General features: G+C 35.5%; 1 protein-coding gene across 1 annotated transcript in view; it reads right to left on the bottom strand.

Annotated features, from left to right (window-relative positions):
* Window positions 1–20,151, bottom strand: part of DTHD1 (death domain containing 1) — a 57,918-nt gene that overhangs the window by 16,937 nt on the left and 20,830 nt on the right. Inside the window, exons 5-7 of the mRNA XM_011365563.2 lie at window positions 13,756–13,920; window positions 11,717–12,006; window positions 6,185–6,429 (exon numbers count right to left, since the gene is read on the bottom strand). Coding sequence (XP_011363865.1) covers window positions 6,185–6,429; window positions 11,717–12,006; window positions 13,756–13,920 — 700 coding nt within the window. The remainder of the gene's footprint in view (window positions 1–6,184; window positions 6,430–11,716; window positions 12,007–13,755; window positions 13,921–20,151) is intronic.

Below are 20,151 nucleotides of genomic sequence, written 5' to 3'. Positions count from 1 at the left end.
AGAGACCAGGGAAGAGGTGGAGGAGAGAAGAAGAGGAAAAGGGGAGAAGGAAAAGAAAATGGAGGGAGAAGGTAAAGATGAAAGAGAGGTAAAAAGAAAATGGTAAGATTCACTTCTGATTAAATTGGAGGGTGAAACACTTTCTAAAAAAGAATAAGTGTCCTATTTCTGACTAAATCAGTTTTGCTCATTTTCGCCCTTTCAGATGTCACATAATTATAAAGTTGATTTTTCAGTGACATGGTCAAAACCATGTCTTCGAAGGTCATTCTAATAACTTAGAGGAAGTTTAGACTTTCTTGGCATGGAAGGCGCCAAGGAAGAGCCAAGGAGGGCCAGAATTGGAACATTGGAAAGAGTGAGTTTTTTTTTGTTTTGTTTTATTTTGTTTTAATTTTCACAGGTTAAAAAAAAAAAAAAAATGGCATGCTCTCTCTACTTACCAAGATTATCATGACTTTCTTCTATAATTGGTAAGGGATGGAGCCTAAAGCTACATACAAGTTATTGGAATTAACTCTAGTATAAAAGCACAACACTAAGTTATAGGAAATTTTTAAATCACCATTAAGTTCACTATTCCCCCTCTACATACACACAAGCACACAAGGTCTCTTATAGGGTTTGTTTGTTTGTTTGTTTTTTAAGTATATGCTTTTTCTAATCTCCTTTCTTAATAGCCAGCAAAAGGGTAATAATTCTCATTTCACTTTTGAACCTTAAGATAATTTTGTAAAGTATTACAACTAAAAACACTAAGTGGAATCGAAGTGCCCATGAATGTAAAAAAGTCAATAACTTGGAATTTGAGTTGAGATTGTTCTTTAGTATTTCATATGATTAAGGGAAAAAAAATACATAGAAGAAAAAGTCATCGCTGGCAGGGCAGGGAAATGACGATGAAAGTCCTCAAGTGGTGAGAAAGTGGTGATTCTGACGAACTGAATGTCGCACTAGCCTCTGCATGCTTCCTCGCTTGGATACAGAAAGTTATTTAATGTGGTGAGAAAGTCAGTGTTGAAGCAGTATCACTATTCACTAGAAATCACATGTCATGAGTTCAGTTTAAAAAAAATAGAGGAAGTTCAGGCCAAGCAAAACTTGGGTCAACAGATGGCTTACGTAAATATATAGGTTAGCTAAGACTGGAAAACTGCAGCCTCAAATAGACTCCTGCAGAAACAGCCACCAGACCCGGAGCCCCTCTCTCCTTCAAAGCAAAGCCTCAGAGACGACAGGAAGATTAAAAGTCACAACTCAAGTGCAAATGACCAAATGCGACATTATTTCAGAAGCGTGCACACACACACACACCACTTCCTTCCACCTAAAAAAAAAATAGTTGAGAATTTTGAAGCTGATCTTATTTCTGCCAAAGCACAAAAAGACATAGTGTGAACTGACTTTACCTAAATATGTTGTAAAAGGAGGAAGTTTGAAGTACAACTTAGGAAAGATTTAGAAACAAATCATCTTTCTTTTCAGCCATACATTATCACATATATTGTTATGTGACCATTTGCAGAAGATCCTATTAAAATGTGAACTATCAACAGGAACCTCTTTATCTTTAAAATCTCATCACCTTTCTCTGTCCCTCACATGTGCCTTTGCCATGGTTGTCTTCTCTGAGTCCTTGATTAGAAGCTCACACCCAGCACAGTCTTAGTGTTTGCTATTTTCCTCACTTTAATATTCTCCTGGCCACACAGGTAGATAGCTAGGCAGATAGCTTCATTGTCGTGCTTTCTCCTCAGCCCAGAAGACACCTCCACAGTGAAGCCTTGACTGGCCGTCGCATTTGCAAATATACACTGCCAATTCTGTCAATCCTCTGATGCTCATTTATTTTCTTTCTTTCCTTCTCACTTTCCTCTTCATACTTTTTGTATTTAAAATGCAAGCTCTCTTTGTGAATTTATTTATTCAATAAGCATTTATGAGTACCTAACACATGCCAGACACTAGGTCCCTGTGATTCAACATCAAACAAAACAGATAAAGATCTCTGCCCTCAAGGAGCTTATGTCCTAGCTGTGGAGTGGAAGATTTTCTAATAAATACAGTATATAAGAAAATACATGTTAGAAGGTAACAATGCTTTAGAGAATCGGGAGTGACAGGTTGTGGGGGTTGCAGTAGATAGCAATAAGAAATAGAACCAGGGATGGCCTCAGAGAGAAAGTGAAATCTGAACCAGTAGTTGACGGAGGTGATGGTGTTAACCAGGCAGGTATCTGAAGGACAGAACAATCCAGGTGGGGGAACTACTAACACAAAGACCTGAAGTAGATGCGTGTGTGACAAATTCCAAGAACAGTAGGAGAGTCAGTCGTTGTGGCTAGAGTTAAATAAGTGAACATGAGAGTATAGGAGAAAAGGTCCTAGAGTCAGTGGGGGCCAAGTTCATACAGATTCTTGTACTCTGAGTGAAACCAGGAGCCATTGCAGGGTTTGGAGGAGAAGTTAAGACAGGTGACACATTGTCTTGAGATTCATATATGAAAGGCAGCTGACATTTAAAACGTACTATTTTTAACATGCCATTATAGTTTCAAGATTATCAGTGTCAAGGTTGGATAATTTTAAGGTTTGAAGAAATTGCCTTGTTCATGTAATCATTCACAGATAATTATCAAGCACACCCTATATGTGGCACTGACAATACAAATTGAGCAGGACAATGAATGTGCCTGTAAAGTCAATTGCACACAACCCAGCTAGGGTAACTTTACTCTCAAGGAGAGAAAATTTACTCTTGGGCAAGACAAAAAAAAAAAAAGCTTATACTTTTAATGTGTATATATATATATATATATATATATATATATATATATATATATATTTAAACATATATATATTTATTTATTTATTTTAGATATATTTTAATGTGTACATTAATATATTTAATGTGTCCACTAAATGCAATTTTTAATGTGTATATACATGCACAGTACATAGACATACAAATATCTGCGATATTAAATTTTAATGAGAAAGTACAGTTAGGAAAAAAGATGTCTAAAAAGATTGCTTAGGAGGACAAAAACAGATGGAGAAACATTTGTTTATTGGGAATCAAGTGATTATAATAAAATAAGCTAATTGCAGTGATAGGGAAAGTACGGGACGTTATAGAAACACACACCAGGAACATCTAACTCGGTATGGAGGAGGAGATTGGGGAAGGCTTCCTGGAAGACGTTACACCTCAGCAGAGCCATGAGGGATGGCCACGGGGAATTACTCTGGCAAGTAGGTGGGCCATGGTGTGCTAGAATCAAGGCAGAGGAAGAGCTTATGCAAAAGACCTGGACAATTATTTACACAGACTTGTATTGAAACAAATCTATATAAACTCCTAAAATTTCTAGCTCGGCTAATTTAGCTAATTAATACATTCAGTCAAATAGGCCACAAAGAAAACACTACAAACTGAAAACTGAATCTTTGTCACATTTTGTATCTCAAGTCTGTCCTCTCTTACATAATGGCCTTTCTTTCCATTCTCTGTCGTCATCACAGTGAGGCCCTCACTACCTTCTGTCAGATAATCCCAGTAGTCCCCCTAACTTGTCTCCCTCTAGTCACCCCATAGCAGCAGGAAAACATAGTGATTTTAGGAAGTAATGTGCTAAATTGAGCTACTAGGAGAGCAGCCCTGATACTTTCAAATCTTCATGTTGATCCAAATCAATTCTGTAGAGTCAGGCTTTAAACCACTGATCAAAGAGAGTTCAAGTATTCCTTTAAGTCAGTAGTTATTAAAATTTTAGAATCTATTGAATGCGATATACTTCTCCTCATTCATCCAGTCAAAAATATTTAGAGCACCTACAATGTGCCAGGCACTGTTCTAATCACTGATGATAGGGATAGAACAGGGTGCACAATGTCCTTCACTGACAAAGCTTGCTTTCTTAAGGAGCAAAGGCAAGTGGAAAATAAATGAACACAAATAAATAAATCTAATAATTTCAATTAATGGTAAGTGTTATGAAGTAAGTTTTAAAAGGGTAATGGGTCAAAGAGTGAAAGTAAGATAAGGAGATGGGGGCATCCGTGGAAGGAGAGGATATCTGGGTTGAGGACTGAATGATAACCAGCTACGTGACTGAGGGAAGACAGCCCCAAAATAGGGCCTAAGATGAAAATGAAAATGAACAGAGGAAAAATTGAGAGTGAGTATACACCTATGTGGCTTTACTGTTCTTAAAATATAATTTTCAGTATCAGTGGCTTAATAGACTCTTTCACCCTATACGTGCCACCCAGATACCCCAGGATTTCCCCAAAACCTTAAGTAAAAAGTTAATGTCTCTAAGGACCCTGCACTTCTGTTCAAATGGCCACTTTCAGTTTGAATGGCCAGAACCCACGTCGTATTATTTGTTAAATAATTTTAATATCCCCTCTATACTAAAGCATAGTATACATAAAATTGTCATACTACTTCGAGGATGAACCTGGATGCTCTAAAATCTATCCTGTATCCCTAAGGTTCCTGGCTTTATCTGTTAAAGAGGCAACAGCATACGGTGGTTGCATATGTGGGAAGCAGATTTTCTGGGTTTGAATCGTAATTCTGACAATCACTTAGCTATGGGACCCTGGGCAAGTTGCCTAAAATTTGCATGCCTGATAGGATTTTTGTGAGGATTTAATGATAAAATAATGCACGTAGAGCTCTTAAAAGACTTGGCACATTAGAAATTATTATAATCGTTGTATGAATTATGAATTCCTGCTAAGCTATGCCTACCATCCCCAGTCAAATTCATTCCGTTTCCTCATCCTAACATATTTTTTTCTTTATTTCCAATGGCCAAATTTCTACCAACTTACAAGGCTCAGATGAAATGTCATAACCACCACGAAACTTCTACTGCTTTCAGCTTCCAGAAAAGCCTGTTCCCTCCTCTGAACAACTGTTAGTACTACTGTTCATACCATTAGTTTAATAGGTGGTTGTCTTACAAGGTGATTTCGTGTACTTGTTTTGCGCACTTTGTTAGATTGTAAATTATTTGGAGCAGTGCTGTCCCATAGAAATAGAGTTAGAGACACATAAGTAATTTTATTTATTTTACTTTTTTAGCCATATAATTTTTTTAAAAAACAGGTGAGATTAATTTTAGTAACATTTTATTTAATCCCATAACAAAAATATTATAATTTACTATGCATTCGATATAAACAAATTATTAATGGAATATTTTAATTTTTTTTGTACTGAGTCTTTGAAATACAGTGTATATTTCACACATACAACACATCTCAATGCGGACTAGCCGTATTTCAGATCCTCCACAGACAAGTGAGGACAGTGGCTACCACTCAGGACAGTGCAGCCTCAGGGCATGCATTTTCCTCTGCAGCTCTGAATTTATCATAATGCCTAGCATAGCACACTCCCTGTCTCGGAAGTGCAATTAATATTTGTCAAATTAATTACTGATTTATTTTAAATCAGTACAAAATCTAACCCCCTGGGAAATATATTCCTGCTATTCACAACACAAAAAGAAAAAGCAAAGAAAAATAATTTTCTTGATATCTTTAGAGAAGAAATTTGTTCTTCATCTGGAGTGATAAAACAAAATTTTCAATCATTTTCTCATTAAGAATATAGTTGAGATGTACTAAGTCATAGATTACCAAAAGAAATAGTATTTACAGCAATGAATTTATTTATTTGTTTGACACGTTTGGAGAAACGATTCAATCCTACTTTCCTGATAAGAATAAGAATTTTAGATAAGAGTAATTAACTGTTAAAACAAATGTGCAGGATTTGGTAATCTTGGTGAAAATATTTTGATGTCATTTTCTGCTCACCACATGATTCTTCTTCTAAAATATACTCAAATGTTTGTATAAGTGATTTCTCTGGTTACTCAGATACAGTTACAGAAAATGAATGACATTATTTCCATATTCATTAACCACATACTGTCAGGATCAGGTCAACTCAAATTATTCCTGTTAGAAAGTTGATATAAAAATAGAAATCTTGATATACAGTCTACTACTCTAAAATTGTAGCTACCCAGTCCTTCCTTATCAACTTTATTCCTACCTTACCTTTTAATCTTAAGTATCCATATTCTTGAAGTTTTGATTGTGGTAGAGAATTATAAAAAAATTAACAAAAAATGGTAATTAGGAAAGTAAAATAACTCACCTTTGGCAATCTCAATGGTAATTTGCAAACTGGAAACTGATAATGGTTTTCATTAAGTATAAGAGATTGATCCAAGTTGCGGACTATCTTTTCCTTAGGTACTTTATAAACTACAATGGTGCCCTTATAATGAGAGCAGCTATAGTTTCCAAATTCATCCACCTCTTTGATTTGGAGTTCCAGCCTGGGTTTTCTTTGTAAGTGAAAAATAAGCTTGTAGTCTTTTCCATAATCCTTCCCATTGCCTAAATAAAAGTAAAATTCATTTGTTATTATTAAGATATATCATTGTCTTAATTTTTAGAATCTAAATAATCATATTATTTTTTAAATACAATTAAAGATTTTTTGGTGTCATTGCCTCTTATCAAAATATATCCTGACAAAGCAGCAATAGACGTAGACTGTGTAGGTTAATAAAAAGGTTTCTCATCTGTAACTGGCCCAGGGGATCTCTGGCTGTTTCTAGATCTAATAATCTTTGATTTTCTTGTGTTATTGCATTTTTCTATCACAAAAGTAATTGTAAACAGTTAGCGCTTTCTGTATTTAAAAATTATTTTCACCTTTCAAGAATAACCTTTTTTCCTTTCCGCAAACTATATCATATTGTACACTATCGTGACCTCATAATAGACATTCTAGAACTGCATTCACCTACATGGTTACCACTAGTAACATATGGCTTTTTAAGTTTAAAATTAATTAAAGAGTGACATCCGTAGTCACCAAAGCAGTACCTGCATGTTGAGGTTACCTTAACCTTTTCTATGAATTGTACCAAATCATCTACTTATGTTCTTTCCTTTGTGCCATTCCTTCAAATGAAGTAATTTGGTACCCAGAAAAACATTATTTAAAATTAAAATTCAATTTCCTAGTCACTCTAACCACATTTCAAAAGTTCAATAGCCACTTTTGTCTAGTAGCTACCTTATTAGGTAGTGCAGATATAAAACATTTCCACCATCACAGAAATAGACAGTGCTATTCTAGAACTGACACATGAAATAGTTACTAGGTTCACATTACTGAAATTTCTATTAAAACCTGGTGAATTCCCCCCCAAAACTGCTCACTGCTCACTGAAAGTAATGGAGCTTTCGTGACCATAACATTTCACCCATGGGGGGTTTTACCATGACAACTGGGATGTTTGAACTTACCATTGCTAGGGTAAAACAAACACTGCCTAAGGCACAGCTGCACCACTTTTAGCAAAATTTTAAAGTAAAGTGCGATGTAGCAGTTATAATACGTTTCTGACTTACAGATCCAAGTCCAGCCTCTATGTTTATTTACACTGTACTATTTATCCAGTTCTTTCACAACTCTAACTAAATTTCTTAGAGCCTTAACTTTCTTATCTTTAAAACATGAGAAATAAAATGTACCTCCTAAGATTGTTCTGAAAATGAAATGAGGTAATATGGGTAAAATAATTGGCACAGGGTCTTGCATAAAATAAGTGCTCAATAAATAATAGCAATGATAGTAAATGATAAGAAGCAGAATTCTTCTAGTGGTTTTTTCTTTTATCTCCCACACTGAAGCACTTGGAGGATAAATACAAACAAAAGTTATTCATTGCATACCAAAATTATGAAATCAACCATGAGTTGTTGACCTTTTGAGAATCTCTCTTCAACGTATTATGTATATAGTTCCCTGAAATAGTAGCTTTTCAAAAAACCTTGTCATCTAAAAAAATACAAAATTAACTTACAATTTGTATGTTACTAGATATTCTTTATAGCAATATATTTTCTTCACATTAATGGGTATTGGAATATTTCTTATTGATGACAGAAAGTACAAATGTAGCAATACCTGTTTCTGCTTAGAAAAGTCAGATGAAGGGGTGAAACGCTAGCAATATGGGGAATTGGAAGAATCCTATGAGAACCACAGGCTCTGAGTATTTCTGTATTCTAATATATCTCCATCACCTCGGCCTCTAAGCCTCCATCAATCCCTTGCTTGTTTTACTGCAATGACTCATTAATTGGTCTTTCTGCTCCTTCCCTTGCCTTACACAATCTATTCTCAACACAATTAGAATTTAGCTCAGATCAAGTGACTCCTCCGTTAACACTTTTCATGGCTCCCCATATCACTTAGAATAACAGGCAAAATCCTTGCAATGGAATTCAAGCCATGATCAGTACTCTCCTCATCTCCAACTTTGCTCTTACTCCCTCTAACTACCCATCACAGCCTCATCGCTGTTCCTCAAACACACCAGGTACACTTCTGCCTTGGTTTATTTATACTTGTAATCCCTCTGCCTAGGACAAACTCACCAGAGATGGGATTATAGCTTGCTCTCTCATCTCTGTTTATATGCCACCATCTCAAAAAGTCTTCCCTAATGGATCTATTTAAAATTGCAACTCTGACACTCCCTGAGACTCTCTATATCCTTTCCCTGCTTTATTCTATAAAGTACTTCTCACCCCATTAAGCTGTATATTTTATTTACTTATTTGCTTCTTCTCTGTTTTTCCCTACTAGAATATAATATACATAAGAGCAGGAAATTTTTGTTGAATAAATAAAAGCATAGTCATCCTAATATCCTACATCTGTGTCTGGAAAAATCACTTGCCTGGGCCGGAGAGCATTTGGGGCAACTTTGAAACACACAGACCTCCTTACAACATTACTAAATGTTATGGGCGATGCTAAGATATCATTATATAAAATTTTGTCTGCCCATTTCCCAACACTTTTTGGTAAGCACCAGGGACTCAGATATCATTCAATAAAAAGCTTAAATGCCAAATTAACCTCTCTGGCCTAGAAAATGAAAGCATATTCTAGCTTGTCCAGTATTCTTCTTATCTAGAGGAATGCCAGAGGTTAATATAAAAACCAAGAGGAGCACCTATATATTTTATTTTCTCTTAGAAGTAGAAATAAAGTCTATGTCCCATGGCCCTCACTCAAAAGAATCATCTCTATTCTACATAATAAATATAGAAATTTCAACATTTCTCAGAGGGCAGTCATCTAAATGTATTAAAGTTTTAAATACTTAATTACACAATACTAATGTGTTAAGTCTTTTTCCAAGCTTTTGCCTTCATTCTTCCAACAAATACTCAATAAATTCCTTCTAGCTGTTAGGCACCATCCTAGGTGCTGTGGATGAAATGATTCTCACCAACTGGACTGACCCTCCTTTGATGGAACAGTAGTCAGAGAAACTGTCATTGATCAATTCAATGAATAAATAGAAAATTGCATCTATAGCAAAGTCCGCAAAAGAGAAGTAAAATAAGGTCTTGATGGAGTAAAGTAAGAACTGACATAATCAGAAAAGATAGAGAAGGTTTCTCCGAACATGATTATCAAAATGCGATATGAAGATATGTAGGAGATAAGTGCAGGTGGGAGTAGGGATGGATGGGGAGGAAAACACGCCAGGCAGACAACCTCTGTCTTCAGGTCTGAGGTTCAAGGAGACACCCACAGGCCCTGATGGAGAATGAGTATCAGTTCTTTACTGAGGATCTTGCTCCTCTTAAAGGGAGAAAAATCCAGTGAGACTCCAAATCTGAGCATAGGTTTCTAGGAAAGGCAAAACAGAAATGATTCTGGCAACCTGCCTGACTCATGTTCTCTGAGTGAAGATGAGTTCTTCCCTGTTCCTTATTTGGAGGAATTGTACATACTCTGACTATCTTCAGGCACTCTTAGCATATTCTCCCCACTCCCCATCACAGACAATAGTATACTCAGTACCACGGCCTGTAAGAAGCACAGTAACTCATTCCTGTTTAGGGCAGTAGGTAAACACAGCTGCTGTCCCAAGTATTACAGGAAAATCATTTGCATTATTAGCTTGGGTGGGACACTTCCAGTTTTTGACTATATCTTCTTAGAGAGACTGTCCCAGGGTGGACACCGTGGTTTCTGCTTGGAAGCCAAGTAGGAAGAGATCTCTTCCACCCTTCCTTCCTCTCCCCCGTCCTCTCCCTTGCCTTTCTCTTTCTCTGACTTCCCTGTCCAGTCCTGTCAGCTGACTCAGACGGCTGAGATTCTGCATGTTAAAGTGAAAGAGACATTTCAAATTGGGACACTTGGGTCTCACTTCAGATATGGCAGAAAATGGGCAGCCTCAGCTTCAAGCCACATCGTTTTTGAAGCAACAAAGAGCTAGTGGGCCTTGGAGTAATTTCCAGAATCAGAGAGATAATAGGTATCATTCAAAGTCGGTGGGGTCTATATTAATTTATAAGTGATCAGAGAATATTACTTGAGGTCAAGTCTGTCACAAGACTCCAGGGCCAGAAATCTCCATAAACCCATCCCTGAATTCTTCTCGATACCTCATCTTAACATGCATACCTGTTAGATTTTATTTCACCTCAAGGAAAAGAGATGGAGTGGGGAAGGGTTAAATTTATAAAAAAGAAATTGCTGTGACGGCAACTCTCTCAAAGATCTTTTTCTCTCTTCTCTTGCACATTTATTTTCTGTGTTCTTTTTCTTTCTTTTTTTTCTCTTTCTTTTCAACTCCTTTTATCTCTTCTTTCTCATGCATTTCCTCACCTCTCATCTTCCTGTCCCCTCTGAGATTCACTCACCCTGTTTATAGTCATTCATTTACTACAGATTTATTGAAAGGCTTAATATCAGACAATATTCTAGCCTCAGGGGTGAACAGCAAGAAAGACACAGTCGCTGCCTTCATGAAAATTACACTCCAGTGAAGAGCATAATATAAGCATATGAGTGAAAAGTAAGTAAACACATAAGTAGGTAAAATAATTTTGAATTGTGGTAAGATTTATAATGGTAACAAAAAAGCACTAGATAAATATGAAGATGAGAAGTAAGCAGGGATATGTCATTTAGATCAGAGGTTCTTAACCACTCTTTTTGCCATGGACTCTTATAGAGTGCTGAAACTTATTCATTCCCTCTCAGAGTAGTCTTTTAAACATGTGAAATAAAATAAATAAAATTATAAATACGTCAATTGTACTGGAATATATATAGTTCTATCCACACATGTCTTGTGAGTCCACTGATTCCAGGTTAGATTCGTTATAGAACATCATAAAGAGTTTGGATATTATTTTCAGTAGAATAAGAGGTAATTATAAGGTTTTAATCAGGAGAGTATTTTTTTTTAAATCTCTGTTATTACTATAGAGAAATAGATTTCATGTGGCCAGTAGTAGAAGCAGAAGCATATTTAGGAGGCAGCTGCTTTGGTGTAGGAAAGAGATGATCCTAGCTTGTACTCAGATAGTAATCACATAGAGGATCATTTCTAAAAAGAGTGTCAATTAGAGTCTGCCCATAAAGGAACATGCATCTCCCCAAACAAGCAAAGAGAGACTGGGAAGAAAGAAGTAAATACATTTTTTTCCTCTTCTTGCTTTTCAAAAGCCCCTCAGTCCTCTGGAGTTTTCCTTAGTAATACAAGTTTAGCAAACCCTTCCCGAAGTTTGTGGCTTCAAGCTATTAATAGCGCACATAATATGCAAAAAAAAAAAAAAAAAATTTCTTTATACATACTTGAAGCAAATATGTTTCCAGTAAACCTTAAAAAAAGTTGTTCTCCTTCTTTTACTTGGAAATGACGAGAGAGCTCTGTAGGGCCATTGAAAGCTTCTGAGCATGAGTTCCTGAGCACCTGGGTTAAATCTTTAGAAGGCACCGCTAAAATGACCACTCTATGTGGATTGTCTTTATGGTGGTGCAGGACAACGCAGGCAGTGGTGCTGAGCACGGCTTCCTCCAAAGATTTCACAAAAGAAATCAAATGGCTGTTGTCCACAATGGAAGACAGATGAAGCACAATAAACCTGCATCAGAAAACAAAAACAAAAACAAAAACAAAAACAAAAACAAAAAAACAGGTGTGACCTAAGGTAAACATACAGTCTCAAAAATATTACTGGTAACTAATAAGACTCAAGAAAGGAACCATTATCAAACCAAACTTCCTTTAACATCAAGCCTTCTGATGACTGACTGGTTGGATTCATGAGTGAGTTTAATGAAACTCTTGGCCGTCAGGAAACCAGCTCAAATCAAACCACATTCTGAGAGACGTGCTGAAACAAAGAAACTGTCTAGTCTCAGCTCGGCTCTAAATATGGCAATGTATTCTAAATTGTATTTTAATTAGCATTACTAAAGAATATTACTTCAAAATATAGAAGAAAAAGATGATCAAAATAATCCATTCACTACTAATAAGATGAAGAATATATATCATAATTAACTGGAGATTGAAATATTCTCCTCTGTCATGTGTGGCAAGGATTGTTATGATGGACCCTGTTATGGCTTGAATTGTGTTCCCTCCACTCAAATCCATATGTTGAAGTCCTGACCCCTAGTACCTCAGAATGTGTCCTTATTTGGAGATATGGTCTTTACAGAGGTGAAGTTAATGTGAGGTCATTAGGATGGGCCCTAATCTGATATGACTGTGTGTGTGTCGTAAAAAGGGGAAATTTAGACACAAAGAAATGAGTATAGAGAAAATGCCCAGTGAACGTAACAACAGCCATCTACAAGCTGAAGAGAGAGCCCTGGAGCAGATTTGTCTTTCAGAATCCTCTGAAGAAATGAACTTTGCTAACAACTAGATTTTGACTCCCAGCCTCCAGAACTAAGACAGTAAATTTCAGTTGTTTATGTCACCTAGTTTGTGGTACTGCATTATGGCAGCCTAGCAAACTAAAACAGATCCTTCCCCTGGGTAAGACCCCCCCATCACCCAACTCTTCTCCAGAGAACTGCCCCACAGGAGGCCCCAGTTCAGAGCAGCCCCACATCCAAGGTGAGGACTGACCGATGCAGATGTAAAGCCAGACCCTTGGTACTTGTACTGCAAAGCTCCCGGGAGCTATCAGGTGGAGGTAAACCTTCAGCTGAAACCACAGATGTCCCCATCTTCTTTCCTTGCCCTACCTGCTTCTTTTATTCCCTTCCGGGATTCATCTGGGAGCCCTATTTCAATAAAGCACTTGCATTTTCATCTTAGGCTCTTTTTCTAGAGAACCTGACCTCAGACAGTTGTAGACGTAAGATGTTCCATTATGAAATAAAGGCTATCTTTGGTCACAGGATTCTCTTTATGATTGTCTACTCCTCATGAACCTTAAAACTGTCAAAAACTCTTCTCATAATGAGCTGTCTAGAAAACATGGAAATGAGAAAGCAAAATGAGGACATTGGAATAACGAATTCAGTTTACATATACATAGTTATGAGATGAGCATAATGTGAACAGTTAATTACTATCTTCATGAAATTTCAGAAATGAAGGTGCTATTTTAAAACTATTTTGTAGTTAGAAGAAAGCTGTAAAAATAAATCTAAGTTATGACTGGTTTCCAAAAGCACTTATTAAGCTATCATGAATGAAATTACAGTTAACATATTCATGTCAGTTCTGGTTTGCATGTTAAGCACACTCTAAGGGACTATTCATATTCCTATTTGAAGAATAAAGATTTAATCATATGATCCCATTTATGCAAACCAATAATAAATCATTAAGACAGACTATCATCAACTTTTATTGTTTGCTACTGCATTACCTTTCTAAATGTTCACACAATTCAAATGATATCAAGCCACTCTGCACAGTTCTCACCACAACATCATCAAGCCCAAACCAGCCGCCGTCTCGGCTTCTGAATCCCAGTAATTTCAAAGATTCACAGGCATTGTTCCCAGGTTTTCTTACGGAAGCAATTTTTGTCCTATGCAATGTAGCAGAAGAGAAATTGGTGAATTTAGTAAAGTATAAATCATATGTAATGCACTTATGTTTTTCATTATGTGAATAATCCAGTAACAATTCATTAAGTATATACTATTTGCCACTAATTATGCTATGTACACCAAGAATACAGAGATAAGGAATATAATACCCTTGCTCAGAAGCTCACAATATTACAATATTATCCAATTACAGGGCAAGATGACCTGTGAGATAATTAAGGGAACGTACAGAGTGGGTTAGCAGCAGAAGGAAGGTGCTCAGGAAAGCTTGCAAAGTGGAAATATTGATATTTGAGATGAGCTTTAGAGAATGAAAAGCATTTTGCTACTGACAAAAAGAGTTAAGAGAGCATCCCAAAACGCTAATAAACTTGTTTACATAAGCTTGGATGTTTTAGGAGAGCTAATAGTAGTGGTATAGCATAATAGGTAAAACCACAGACTGAAACGAGACTGCCTACTCTCAAATCCAGGGTAGCTCTCCCTCTGATTAACTGTGTGACCATGGGTGAATTTTTTTATCTTTCTGTATCTCAGCTTTCCTATCTATGAGACCAATAATGGTATCTGCATCACAGCATTAAAAATATTTGTAAAGCAATTATAATTGTAGTAAGCATAAATGATATTAATATTCTTAGTCTAATTCCTATGGCAGATGTGCCCAATTAGCTTTTTTGTGCAATTCTTCTTATTGTTTAACTTACCCCATCCAAAAGCCCTAAAAGAGTTGTATGTTCCATAGGATATTTTCCCCCCAACCAGAGCTGATTTGACTAACAGTATACCGATTTCCAACACCCAATGAATTTTATTTTTATTTTTTTGGAATTTTACTAAGAGACCCAGTGATTATAATTTGTCATTGTCCTTTGGTTGCAGTGCCCTGGGCTATAAAGGTGAATATGCAGAAAGATTATTAAGAAAGGGGGAAAAATAAAAGATCAGATGCTAAGAAAGAAAACAAAAATGAAGATTAAAAAAAAATCAGTGTTCTCCTAGAGATGGAGCAGGCAAATTGTAGCCTTACATTAACTCCTTTTTCTTTCTTTCTTTCTTTCTTTTTTTTTTTTTTTTTTTTTTTTTTTTTTTTTTTTGAGTTCACTTAAATGGATACCTGTTTGTCACAACTAAAGGAAGAAAAATCTTTGATATGAAAAGACCTGATATAATGATGCTGCACCCATAGGGAACAGAACTGTTCTAGCTAGGTATTAAAAATGAAAATCCAAGTGTAAATCACACATCTTTATTTGTGAATAGAATTAGTTAAAGGTTTAAAACCACTGTATTTTCACAGGTTGAACTGTCCTACGACCTAACTAAACTAGATTTTAAATGTCTACTCTGAAAACTTCAGATGGTGTTGATTCTTCAGGAAATCACCCAGATTCAAATCAGAAGGATGGGGAAAGAAATGACATTTAGTTTTTGGCTTTTTGTTTATAACCACAAATATGATAACTTTTATAACCTTTGAAGTCAATAATTTATTAACACAGGAATATATACTTATACTGCATCAAAAACTTTGGTCATTTACTAGAAACTGACTTACTTAAATGGAAAGTTAATTTTTTTTTTTTTCTGATGGCCACTCTTACTTTTTTCTACCAAAAGCCTAAATTTCTGTGGGCACTAATAGATTTTCAACTGTAGTAGGGCTGACCCTACTCCCAGGAGTAGGTGAGATAGTGCATTTGGCATATTTTAATACTATTTGCCAAAAAATCCAATTTCTATCCATTCTGAGCACATGGTAGGATTGTACTTCCTGTTTCTGATGGGCGAGTGGGGCTATGTGGCTAGTTCTGGTTAATGCATAGTGAAAAAAGGACATATATATCACTGTGAGGTGAAGAAGCATTTAATTGCTAATGTGGGTCTATTCAAATTTTCTTCTGCCACCATGACAGCGGACAGTGGTTGCCCTTTAACATAAGTCTAGGAGTGAGGACGACCAAGAAGCAGCCTGCCTTTGATGGCCAAACAATGTGTCCAAGACATAAAGGTCATTATTATAAGCCTTTGGGATTTCAGATTTTGTTACCATGCCATAATCGAAGTTAATCTGCCCCGTAGTACATCTTCCTTCTGGACCCAGTGATCTGTTCAGTGATGGGTTGGTGACAGATTTAGAGTTAGAATAAGACTCAGGGTCTTCATGTATATTCATGGTGAAAAGAGCTTCCTCTTTTCCACTGAACTTGGAGTTATAAAGATGTAGCCATTGCAGTATGAGGGACAAGCATGTCAGAGAATGGAATTGGCACAGAGAAAGGCAGAAAGAGAAGTGAAAGACTAGGTTCTTTCTGGTTCAAGAAAAATATAAAGGTAAATATATTCCTCAATTTTTAAATTGCATGCACCAAAGAATTCTATAAAAAAAAAAAAAAACATTGAGTTTGCTTTTCTGTCTCTTAAGACGAAAAGATCCCTTAATGATATAAAGATCAAGTTTAGATTTCATTTTTTCCCCTGCTTTATTGAGATACAATTGACATATAATGTGTAAGTTTAAGGTATATGGTGTGATGATTTGATACATGTATTTATTATAAAATGCCTGCCACAATAAAGTTAGTTAATGTATCACCTTAAATTTAGACTTTTATATCATAATAGATACAATTCATATTGAAATTAAATGATTTGTCTGCATCTTTATTTATCCCAGCTGTTCTTAACAACTCTGCAAATAAATACTTCTTTTTATGTATGCTAGTAGCAAACTTTGACAACTAGTATTGCCTAGCAGTGAATAACACTTGATCATACTCCACAAATAACATTCTAATGTACCAAGAGTTCCATAAAATATAATCAACCTTTATTAAATCAATTTGTTTAATCAAGAATAACTGAGCTAGCTTTTTCTTGAGTCCAAGATTCCCGGGTCCTAAATTCTGGGCATCCAGGGAATTATAATTGGCCCATTTGGGAGCAAATGTTCAATTATAATGAACAGAGACATTGAAGAACACAAAAGATCCCATTAAATGCACATAGATAGAAAAGACGATTTTTAGAATTTGTCGTATAATTCTCCCCAAATAAAGTGGCTGGGTAGACAAAACACTAAGTGTTCACTCCAAGCTTCCTTTCTCAGGTCTTATTGTGCCCTCATACCTCTGTCCCAGATCAGTGCCTTAATGCTACCCAATTAAAAGGCACTCAGAAGATTTTTTCCCAAAATGAAAAAGATCTGGTCCAAAGTACCTCAATATTTTGTTACCACAAGTAGAAATAGACATTACTAGGAACTTTTCAAGGATAGTTTCCTTCTTTCTTTTCTTTTTTTAATTTACTTTTTAGAACAGTTTTAGGTTCACGGAAAAATCAAAAGAAAGATACAGAGATTTTCCATATATCTCCTGCCCTGACACATTCACAGCCTTCTCCATTACCAACGTCCCTCACCAGAGAGGTATATTTGCTACAATTGGTGGACCTTCATTGACACATCGTAATCACCAAAGAGCATAGTTTTCATTAGGGCTCACTCTTGGTATTGTATATTCTACGGTTTGGACAAATGTGTAATGACAAGCATCTATCATTATAATATTATACAGAATATTTTCACCACCCTGGAAATCCTCTGTGCTCTGCCTATTCATTCCTTCCCAATCCCAACCTCTGGCAACCACTGATCTTTTTACTGTCTTCATAGTTTTGCCTTTTCCAAAATGTCATACAGTATGCATCATACAGTATAAAGTATTTTCAGAATGACTTCTTTCACTTAGCATTTATGATTCATCCATGTCTTTCTGTGGCTTAATATCTCATTTCCTTTTGGAATTGAATAATATTCTATCGTAGGAATGTTATTTATCCATTCACCTACTAAAGGACATCTTGATTGCTTCTAAGTTGTGGCAATTAGAAATAAAGCTGCTATAAACATCTATGTGCAGATTTTTGTGTGGAAATAGTTTTAAACTCCTTTGGATACATACAAAGGAGTACTTTGCTGGATTGTGTGGTAAGAGTATGTTTAATTTTGTAAGAAACCAACAAACTGTCTTCCAAAGTGGCTGTACCACTATGTATTCCCACAAGCAACAAACGAGAATTCCTGCTGCTCCTCCACCTCACCAGCATTGGAGGTTGTCTGTGTTCTGGATTTTGGTCATTCTAATAAGTGTGTAATGGTATCTCATTGTTGTTTTAATTTGTATCTCACTGATGACATATAATGTGAAGTATCTTTCCATATGTTTATTTACTAACTGGATATCTTCTTTGGTGAGGTGTCTGTTACAGTCTTTGACCCATTTTTAATCAGGTTTTTGTTTTTTTTATTGTTGAGTTTTAAGTGTACTTTATATATGTTGGATAACATCAGATGTATCTTTTTCAAAATTTTTTTCCAAGTCTGTAACCCATTTCCTCATTCTGTTGACATCGTCTTTTCTAGAACAAAATTTTTTAATTTTATGAAGTCCAGCATTTCAATTATTTCTTTCATGGATTGTACCTTTGATGTTGTGTCAAAAAAGTCATGGTCATACCCCAAATCATCTAGACTTTCACCCATGTTATCTTCTAGAAGTTTTATAGTTTTGTATTTTACATTTATATCTATAATCCATTTTGAGGTTTTTTTTGTGAAGAGTATAATGTCTGTGTTTAGATTAATTTTTTTGCTTGTGGATGTCCACTTATTCTAGCACCATATGTGGTAAAGACTATCTTTGCTCTATTGTATTATCTTTTCTCCTTTGTCAAGGATCAGTTGACTATATTTATGTGAATCTATTTCTGGGCTCTATATTCTCTTTCATTGACCTATTGGTCTATTTTTTCTCCAATACCACACTCTATTGATTACTGTAGCTTTATAGTAAGTCTTGAAGTCAGATAATGTCAGTCCTCCAGCTTTATTCTTCTCCTTCAATATTGTATTAGCTATTCTGAGTGATATTTTCTTTTTTATTTGAAAAATAAAATTAAATTCTTCCTCATCTGGTTTTCTAATCCACAGGTAATAGTATATGCTTTTACATAAAATGGTATATAATAAAGTAAAAATAGTTCTAGTATACTATCTTCAAGTTTATTAAATGTGAAAAATCATATTTGCTCAGTAAGCATTTGCTTCAAAATTTTACTGAAACCATTTCACTTTATTAAATGAGGTTAACCAGTGTTGACGATATAGTACTGACTGATGAGTACAAAGGAAAATATGGTATGTGTGTTCTTACTATTTATAAAGTTACCATTTTTCAATGTAAAACATGATTACTGTAGTTGATAACAATACATTAAATAATTGGAATTTGCTAAGAGAGTAGAATTTAAATGTTCTCACCAAAAAACAAAGAGATAAATATGTGAGGTGACGGAGATGTTAACTAACTAGATGGGAGGAATCTTTTCACACTGTATACATATATAAAATCACCGTAATGTATGCTTTAAATATCTCGCAATTTTATTTGTCAATTATACTTCAATAAAGCTGAAATAAATAAAATTATCCTTTGTTTTCAGGGTGAATCTCAAACATATTATAAATTTAATATCCAAAACCCAGGATTATAAATAACAAATCAAGAATAATCTATGGTCTCTCCCTTCCTATTGCTAAACAACTAGATCCTGATAAGCCTACTTTCTAATACACTTTTTGGCTTGCTCAAGTGGGAGGAATCTTAAAAGAATTTTCCAAATTCCCCTGCAAAAAAAATATATGAAGCCAGGGTTGAAGGTGAGGGAGCAACCAGATGCGAATGATTGGATTACTATGAGAATGAATTCCTTTTCAATAATTTAGGTAAGGAGAAATCTGTAAGTGGTAATCAAGTGAGCGAGCAAGGCACTGTAATCCTTGGGATCTCATCCATAAAATATGAACTTGAGGCCTTAACCAAGATTCTCATGGAGGCTAACATAATCCCAAGTAAATAGCACTTAGTTCTCAGCAGAGACAGAAATAAATGCCATCTGGAGGAAAGCAGCTCCATTTATGCCTGCAGAATTCTCATACATGCATGCTTACCAGCAAAAGTCCTCAAACACATATGGAGGTAAATACCATAAATGACAGCAGAAGCCACAGGCAACATCCTCAAAAGCTACAGGTATCAGAATTAGTAGAAAGAGAATGAAAACAACTATATATGAAAAGTTTAATAAAATAGAGGACAGTATCATAAAAATAAGCAGGCAGTAGATGACTATCATGAATGATTGGGGAA

The sequence above is a fragment of the Pteropus vampyrus genome, unplaced genomic scaffold (genome assembly GCF_000151845.1).
Source record: "Pteropus vampyrus isolate Shadow unplaced genomic scaffold, Pvam_2.0 Scaffold5, whole genome shotgun sequence".
Classification (NCBI taxonomy): Eukaryota; Metazoa; Chordata; class Mammalia; order Chiroptera; family Pteropodidae; genus Pteropus; species Pteropus vampyrus.
Note: the sequence above shows the minus strand (reverse complement) of the source record. Positions and strands in the feature narration are given on the sequence as shown.